This window comes from Nelusetta ayraudi, unplaced genomic scaffold, assembly GCF_046127955.1.
Source record: "Nelusetta ayraudi isolate G7.1 ecotype Tasmania unplaced genomic scaffold, CSIRO-AGI_Nayr_v1 ptg000007l, whole genome shotgun sequence".
In the NCBI taxonomy this organism is placed as follows: Eukaryota; Metazoa; Chordata; class Actinopteri; order Tetraodontiformes; family Monacanthidae; genus Nelusetta; species Nelusetta ayraudi.
In genome coordinates, this window is record NW_027466057.1 from 69144 (window position 1) to 78188 (window position 9045).

The following is a 9045-nucleotide window of genomic DNA, read 5'->3' on the forward strand; positions in this document are numbered from 1 at the left end:
TGTGGTACAATACAATGCAGTACAATACGATACAATGTGGTACGAGACGATACAATGCGGTACAATACAATACGATACAATGAGGTACAATACAATACGGTACAATGCGGTACAATACAATACGATACAATGAGGTACAATACAATACAGTACAATACGATACAATGCGGTACGAGACGATACAGTATGGTGCCATATGGTACAATACAATACAAAATGATATGACACAATAATATATGATGCGATACTGCACTCTTATATTATTATACTATGTGATTGTACACACAGGGGTTGGACAGAAACACTGGCGCTGACTGATTGCTTGAAAGCCCAGTCATCTATAATTCTGACACATTTGGCCGCACTTGCCCCAAGAGTCGCGCAAACGCACGCAGACAAAACACGCACACATTCACAGCGTGTCACCGCGGGGACACGACTTGAAAGTTTTTATTGTCTCGCCCGCATTTGCAGCCTTTTGTTTTGTTGACACTCAACACACCCCACAAGCATGCATTAAGAAACTTTAGACAGGAGACAGCCCCTTGGTATCCAGAAAAAAAAAAAGGCAGCCTTGTGTATGGATAATTAGCATCCACACTCAAGTGTCAGCTGTAGCCGGGTAAGAAGAAACAAGGAAACAGCAACGGGAGTCCATTGGAGTTTTCTAATTTCCACAAGTTGCATTTGTCCATGCAAATAAATAAATAAATAAATAAATATGTATATTTAAGAGAGACTCATCAGGGCTTGCTCTGTCTTCTTCTATAATTGCAAAGCTGAGTGACAATATCTCACTGCCTCCTGCCAATGCTCTGCACTAAAAGCAATAATTGATTTTTTCTTTTTTTTTTTCCAGGCACTTTCCCTTCTCCCAAATGCAACTGCAGGAAATATAGAGCATGTTTTAACAAGATATACTACATGTGCTGCCACCATAAAAAAAAAAAGAAAAAGCCTTGGCTTTTACAGTACTAGCGGCTTATTCTCCCACTAGCATACATATACATTAGCGGCTGTTTCGCAGGCTCCATTTACCCGAAGATGGTCTTTTTCGAAGCCGACTGTATTCTTCCACCGCCTAAAGAAGTAGGTGGAGTTAACCTCAAACCTTGAAGTCTGCACTGACAAACACGTGACAATACTGTGTGGCTGGATGGCAAAGCTGAACTTGTCTTTCGACTTACTTTTGAACGCAAAGCCTGAAAGCTCCATAAGGTGGACTCGGAGTTGTGCTAGTCAAAGTTCGCAATTACTCACGAATGAAACTGTGAACAGTTTTGCAGTTTTCAGCGAGAGCCGACGTTGTGTGAACAGGCAACAGTGACCGTAACAGTGGTCAGAGCTGGAGGTATGCGGCTCACGTTAGAGTTCTACTTTTTCAAACGGATCGGCGCAGATGTGTGGTTTCCCGATGGTTTTGCGCAGATCCGTCAGATCAGTTCTCCGGAACATCACCAGAGCGTCTCTTTGCCTGATTCTGGTCACACATAAATATAAATATGCGGTCACGTTGGAGCTGTCTGTGTTACCTAGCTGCGTGTGCGCTGATTGGGCAACCCGAGTCGGAGAAGGACACCGCTGGGCCGAAGTGTGTCGTCATGTCCTTGTGGACGTCTCAACAGTCTGTCTCTGTCCTCCTCTTAGGGTGATTGCAATGCTGCAGCCACGTCACGGGTCTGATGTGAGTGATGGAGGGCTTGCTTAACTCTGCTCAGCAAGGACAGACACACCGTGGCCTACATACACACCCTGAGAGAGGGCGCGGTCCCCTTTGTTGGGCTGCAGCCCCCTCTGCTGGTTCATTCAGGGCAACGACGTTAGACGATGCCATGTGCTCCTCTCAGGGTCCTGGTTTGTATACATGAATGCCTCTATTCTCATTATCATCGTCAGTATTACTGTCACAGCTTGGAGCTAATAAGGCGGTTTTGTTTTGTTTCAAATCAACGATTCAAGGTGTAAAAGTCGTCGTGCGCTCCGGGCGACAACAGTGGCTGCAAATAAATCATCAAAGTGTACTTGCTGAAATTGTTGCAAGAGCCCTGCGGGAGTGTGCTCAACAATCCGCAAGACAGGTGGACAAACAACAAGGCGAAGCAGACATTTGAAGGGAGCGGTCGTCGTGCATAATGCATCAAGGCTCGGTGTTTATATGCGCAAGACATGTAGCAGAGCTGCCTGTTTTCAGATTATTATTATTATTGTTCAACTTGATTTAGAGGAGCCGGCAGGTCCAAAAGTCTGTCGAATCCTACAAAGGACCACAATTAGCCCTCTGTTTGCAGTCTCCTCTCATCAACAGTGATGCTTTGTTGGACCTTCCTAGTACCTGTGAAAGGAGATAAATTGTTTAGCTTTGATGTGGTTAAAGGAGAACCAGGGCATTTGGAGTAAAGTTCAGTGACTTCTGTGAGATCACAAAGGGATGATTTCCAAAAGGTTGAATTCCTGAAAATTAGAGGGGGGAACAGCACACGATGGATGCTGTTGAGATGCTGGACATGCACATATCATTGCTAAACATGAGGATAGCTTTGCTTCATATGAGGGAAGTGAAATGTATCCTCCAGTATTGATTTTGCTGAACACATTGTTATACTTACAGTAAAAAAATTTTTAAAAAAATCGTATTATTACTATTATTGTATTGGTAAAGCGAAAAAAGAATGCATTTACTCGTGGCCGATAGGTGGCAGCAGACCCCATGTTCAGAGATCTCATCCTCTGTCCAACAGCCGCTGTTTGAGAGAAGCCTCTTTAGGTGTGTGTGTATGTGTGTGTGCACGGACAGCGCCCGCCAGCTTTTCGTAGGGGCGTGAGCGTGTTTTCATTCCGTCCACTACGGTGAGCATCACTGTCGGCAACAAAGTTTCCGATTGGTCGATAGTTTCAGAGTAATTTTTCCCCCCCAACTCGACTTACTGAACTTTCCCCTATAAAACCTCCCCTTGATGTGAAAGCCTCATTATTTCTGAAATGTGCGGCGTCCTTCGCAGCTCAATCGTCGGAGTAAATTGCAGAACTGCGGAGCAAAAGTCATAATTTGGCGGCTGGATTTATTTGCCTTGTGGAATATTGGATTTAAAATATAAATCGGCGCTTCCCCCCCAGTTCTGTTTTGAACTCTTCAGTCTTTTTTCTACAAAGTTTTATTTCCAAACTTTTTATTTTTTTTCATTTCCATTTTTTTTTTTTGTTTTTGTTTGGTTTGTTTTTTTGTTTTTTTGAAAACTAATTCTGAAAGCAGTCGGTGCTGACGCACGGTGCGCGAGATGGCAAACGCGTGTCTCCAACTTAGCGGCTTTCTCATTGGCTTCGTCGGCTGGCTGGGCATCGTGGTGGCCACTGCCACGGACGACTGGGTGACAATCTGCAAGTTCGGCCTGACCGCCTGCAAGAGGCTGGACGAGCTGGTGGCCCGGGGCCCCTGGGCCGAGTGCCTCATCTCCACGGGTCGCTACCACTGCCTGTCGCTCACTCAGATGCTGGAGCTGCCAGGTTAGAACCGTCGCTTTGTCCCTCCAACTCTGACACCCTCTGCAATGACGCGCAAGTGTTTATTTATGTGTTTATTGAAAAATAAATATCGATTGTTTTCTTTCTTTCTTTCTTTCTTTCTTTCTTTCTTTCTTTCTTTCTCTCTTTGCTTGTGCGAGTGAAGCCTACACGCAGACCACGCGCGCCCTGATGATCACGGGGTCAATCCTGGGTCTTCCCGCCATGGGCATGATCCTGATGTCCATGCCCTGCATTAACCTCGGCAACGAGCCCCAGAGCAACAAAAACAAGCGCGCGGTCATTGGAGGAGTGCTGGTCCTCATAGTGGGTAAGAAGAAGAAAAGACATATTATTTTACACTCTGCAGCTAAAATCTAATAATAAGGGGGAAACAATAAATACTCCTCTGATTCAAACACTTTCATTCAAATTTAATTGAATGAAAGTTAAAATGCTTGCACGCTTGATCTCAGATGGCTGTTTCTACTCCAACGAAACCCCCCCCAACCCTCCACCCTTGGTTCCCATCACATTCCTCTCCTCCACCTACTCTCCTCCACACCCTGTCTTTGTCATGAAACACATGGTAATAACCATCCTCTCCCCCCCCCCTCCACTCCTCGTCTCCTCTGCCCAGTTTCGTACTTGACCTCATAAATCGTAGTTTGTTCCCCCCCCCCCCCAATGCCTACGTCGCTTTAATTGAATTTCTGCACCTGCGACTATTATTAGCGTTTTTCTTTCTCCAGCACGCCCTGTTTCCTTTTCAGCCTTCCAATCGTCATCACATCCAGACGAGAGGCAAATACGTCGGAGTCAGTCAGACCAGCAGAGTCAGCAGCAACACCGCTCCGTGTCGACGCTGTAGCTCCAGGCTCGCTCCGAGACGCTTCAATTTCCTGTCACATTCTGCTCTGCATCAGGTGGAATAGGGCCAACAAAAAAAAGGAATCCAGCACAAACCTGGATGTTACCCCCCCCCCCACTGACCCCCCCCTCACCGCTACCCTCCCCCGCCGTTACCCTCCACCCCACCCTGGGTCAACTGCGCGGGGGTCCGGTGGTGTTTGCACAAGTCTGAGGTCGAACCTCTGTGGCGCGGTTCAAAGCGAAGACTGTTATGCAACGCCGCAAAGTCTCGCTGCTTACTAATATTATTGTAAAATATTATTGCACACATGCCTCAGACTGCTGCTCCCACTGCCTCCCACACAGGGGTGTCAACATGAAGCGGCGACAGCTCTGCAAAACGACTAAATATATCCTCCTTTTTAAAAAGAAAAACATCCCTCCTTTCCCAGTCGCCCCGCAGATAACAGAGGGGAAGTTAATGGGATTTTCAGACAAAAATAAATGCAGCCCACGGGGGGGAAAAAATAGTATAACGAAGAGAAGAGTTCACACCTTTTTCTGTCACCTGAATCAGCCGACGACTGAAACCTTGGGGCGGATAAATTAGTGGTGCAAAGCGGGGGATGAGTGGATGTCGGAGTGGGAGGCTGCAGGTGGGAAACTCCCAGTGAAAGAAAGATGAAACAGAAACACCCAGACATTGAGTGCAGGAAATGGATGAGTGGACGAATGAGTCGCTCGGACAGGAGGCTGCGTCTGTCAGCGTTGCAGGGCGGCCAGGTGGCCTCAGACAGATTTTTTTTTTTTTTTTTTTTTTTAGCAACAATCAGCAAATTCCTTGTAGCAAAGCAAAGCAAAAAAACAAAAACAAAAAAGAAGAGTCATCAGTCTTTGTCTCCGCTTGTCCTGCTTCGTCTCACAACTCAGATCAGGTCTGATCATATTCTGGCCGACTGGTGCGGGGATATGGAGCCTGTCTTTCAGTGATATGATTGCCATCATTAATGTTGATTAATATTATTAATGCCATGTTGCTGTGTAATTAACATCCTGCATTTGAATAGTTGCATTTCCTTTACACATTGTGTGATTAATTTCCAAAATTTCCCTTTCCCAATGGTATATAAAGATTTTCCATAGGCCAATCATAGTTTGTCATTTTAGAGGCTGGCGCTCTGGTGATTGCCTGTGTTATCTTAATTAGCAGCAGCACCGATCCCGTTGCTTCCTGGCTCTGTGCGCTTCCACAATTTTCTATATTAATATTAAACCACGTTTGCATAGACGACTTGTTACGATGTCGCAGCAGCTACTACAACTGTGCTCCCTCGTCTCCACAGCTCTCTGCGGCCTGGTTTCCACCGTGTGGTTCCCCATCGGCGCCCACCAGGAGCAGGGCATCATGTCCTTCGGCTTCTCCCTGTACGTGGGCTGGGTGGGCACCGTCTTCTCCCTGCTGGCCGGCTCCATCCTGGCCTGCTGCTCCTCGGACTCCTCGTCCTCCTCCTCCTCCGCCGCCTACCAGGACAACAACCGCTTTTACTACTCCAAACAGGGAGGGGCCAACCCGCCGTCGGCCGCCTCCCCCAATCACGCCAAGAGCGCCCACGTCTGAGGCGGGACCCCAAGACCCAAGAGGAGACTGTACATACATACATAATAGACTCTTAGTCGGCCCCTAGAGACATGCGCTCCATTTAAATCAGATACTGGAAGAGAGAAAAGGTGCATCAACCAAATTTCCCGAATTGCGCCGAGCTTTTATTTTTATAGGTAGATCAATCCTTGAATGAAGAAGCATGCGATGCGACCCCTCTGCTCCAGTAAAAAGAGACAGAGGCTGTTTATGTTGCAGCTCTAATGGCCGCAGATGATTTGTTTCCCGTGTCGCAGGTCTCATCCTCCAAGCCTCCCGGTACTGGGCGTGGTGCTGGACTCTCCCCAGTTACATAATGGTTCAAGCTTCCTGCGGGGGCCCGGGCCAGCCGAGCTCTTCGCCAGTCTGTTAGGTCGGCCCTCAAGTCCAACGATTTCATTCAAATGCAATGATTATCTCTCTTAAGTTGATTGTTTTTTTTTCTTAAGCAGGGTGTGAACAGTGTTATGCTCATCTGTGTTTTTCATGTTTTTTTTGCGGAGGGAGATATTATCTTTAGCGAGTTTCCCCCCAGCCTGGTAGAGAAGCAGGGTTTTTGGGACGACTGCGGCGCGATGGGAAGGCAGGTTTAATAATAAGAGAACTTCAGCCGGCAGCCAGACAGTCAGTATTTGAGTCTACAGACAGGATGTGCACTGAACCAGAGGGGAGGATCAAAAGATTCAGGAGAACTTCTACTTCTTTTTTTTAATCAAAGTTTCATTTAGTCGTTGTTGTTCATGTTTCAGCTACCAAAGTCAGCCTAACACTGTAACAATACTAACTTTCTGTATTTTCTTTTTAAAGCACTGAGTTACAACAAGCTAGACAATCTTTCCTACGTAGTGTAGCCGCTCGGAGAAAGCCTTTCCTCGCCCCGAGTTCTATTAGCGCGCAGCGAGATTCGTTCAAAATGCGTTGAATTTGTTTCATTTTTGTCTGCATCTTTTCCATGCCGCAAGCAGTATTAGCTCTGTGTTTGTGACTGTTTCCTCGTATTTATTGTGTTGCTTTTGTTTGATTTTCTACAATAAAGACCAAAGAGTTGACTCAGTCCCGTCTGCGCCGTTGTCTTTCATGGTAACCAGTAAGCATGACAAAGCATTTTTTTTGTTTTTGTGAGCTGAGGACGAGATAAGAAGAGAAGCTATGAGAAATATAGCTAAATAATGTAGCTAATGTGAGGACCTTGTTTTCGGTGGTCACTGATTAAAGTGTTACACACTGTGCGAGTTCTCACATCTCTCTCTCTCTTTCTCTCTGTCCCCCCCCCCCCCACACACACACACACACACACACATACACACACACACACACAGGCACGGGGAGGCTCACTGCGGTTGCTGCGTTCTCATCTGTTCCCGTCGAGGCCGCCGAGCCGTATCATCCATGTGGAACAAACTTTCAAGAAGCCATGTCGCCACATTGTCCTTGACTCTTTGCTAAACACGCAAACGCACACACACACACACACACACACACACACACACACACACACACACACACACACACCATCTGCCCTGTTTTTTGCACGCTGACTTCCTGCCTATCTACACATTCTTGTGTGTCAAACAGGGTGTGTCTGTGTGTGTGCAGATGTGTAGCTCAGTGGTGTTGTCATAATGTCAGTGTGCGTGTGTGTGTGTGTGTGTGTGCGTGTGCGTGTGCGTGTGTGGTTTTTCCCTCAACCGGGATGCTGTTCCCGGCACAGAGCCCTGCAGTTCGCAGGAGGCCAGTGGGAGGATGGTGGGCAGCCGAGCTGCTCTCTGTTACTGACAGCAGGCCAGGAAATATCCACATACACAAACTCGCCTCATTGGAAAAATATTGTGGTTTTTTTTGGAATGCTTTAACTCAGCAAAGCATTATTTAAATGCGGCACTACTTTGTATGGATTTTTGTGTGATAAGACCTGCATTTATCAACCGTATGCAGGAGTAAAATATTCCAATATCGGGATAATGTCATGTCAAGCGTTTTGAACGACTTCTTTTTTTCTTTTTTTTTTTAAAAAAAAAGAGCAAACTTCTTTTTCATTACTTGCATTAAATAACGTTCATTGTTGCATGAAAGCAATATCAACAGTTTCAGCATAAGAAAAAACAAAAACAAACAAACAAACAAACAGTGCACCCAGGAGCAAAAGAACCACATGTGGAAGAAACCAGTTTAAAAAAAAAATAAAAATAACAGCAGAAGAACAACAACTACTACACCGTACAGCTTTTTTGTGGCAAAACAGAGAAAAAAAGAATATCTATTTGTTTCGAGAGAAGCCAATTTGACAAGTCCGACACACAGTGAACTGGACACTTGGCCACAACCAAACACGGAGCACAGGAGGAAAATGGCACGAAAGTCTTTGAGAGAAAACAAACAGTAGTAGCTGACTTTTCCAAACCGACTCTGGCAAGATTTGCTTACACTTGTACTTTAGCCTCTTGGAAGTTAGTAGCAAAATAGTTTCTCAGGATAATCTTTAACCAACTGCTTTTTTTTTTTGTCATTGCAAAATCAAAAGAAGGGATAAACATTTTTAAATCAGCGTCATCAGTCTGGTACAGAGGCTCTGCTGCGAAATCCTTTGGTGGGTTCCAAATTGCATACTTGCATTATGACACTGCATTGACTAAATCTATTTCTTCTAATGCTCTTTCTTGTGGGTGAATTTAATTGCAAATAGACGGTTAAAAAAAAAAAAAAAAATCACATTTTATCAGATATAAACCAAATTGTGTCTTGGTAGCGAGGGGAACCTTAGTTAGCTAGCTAGCCAAAACCATTGCTAACATGCTAACATCAGTACACCACGTGTCATCACAAATGCTGTGTTTGTCAAGGGCAGGAGGCGGTCATCACTCTACACTCTAATTTTGTCAGCCCAAAGAAATTGATTATTACGGAAGAATGTGATTTGGAACACACCAGTTTGTCTCCAGCATCTGATGACAGACAAAACTCTGAGCAGACATGTTGCACGCACCTGCATAAGGGGGCTGTGCATGGGAGACGGCTGTAGAAAAATACCTCACTCTCCCTCTTCTGTGTTGGACGAC

At 45.6% G+C, this 9045-nt stretch overlaps 1 protein-coding gene across 1 annotated transcript; it reads left to right on the forward strand.

Annotated features, from left to right (window-relative positions):
* Positions 1-2967: 2967 nt before the first annotated feature.
* On the forward strand, positions 2968-7043 carry cldn11a (claudin 11a). The gene is made up of 3 exons (XM_076017615.1): positions 2968-3501; positions 3665-3829; positions 5694-7043. The coding sequence occupies exons 1-3, from the start codon at positions 3276-3278 to the stop codon at positions 5966-5968; spliced, it is 666 nt and encodes a 221-aa protein (XP_075873730.1). The 5' UTR covers positions 2968-3275; the 3' UTR covers positions 5969-7043.
* The last annotated feature ends 2002 nt before the right edge of the window (positions 7044-9045 follow it).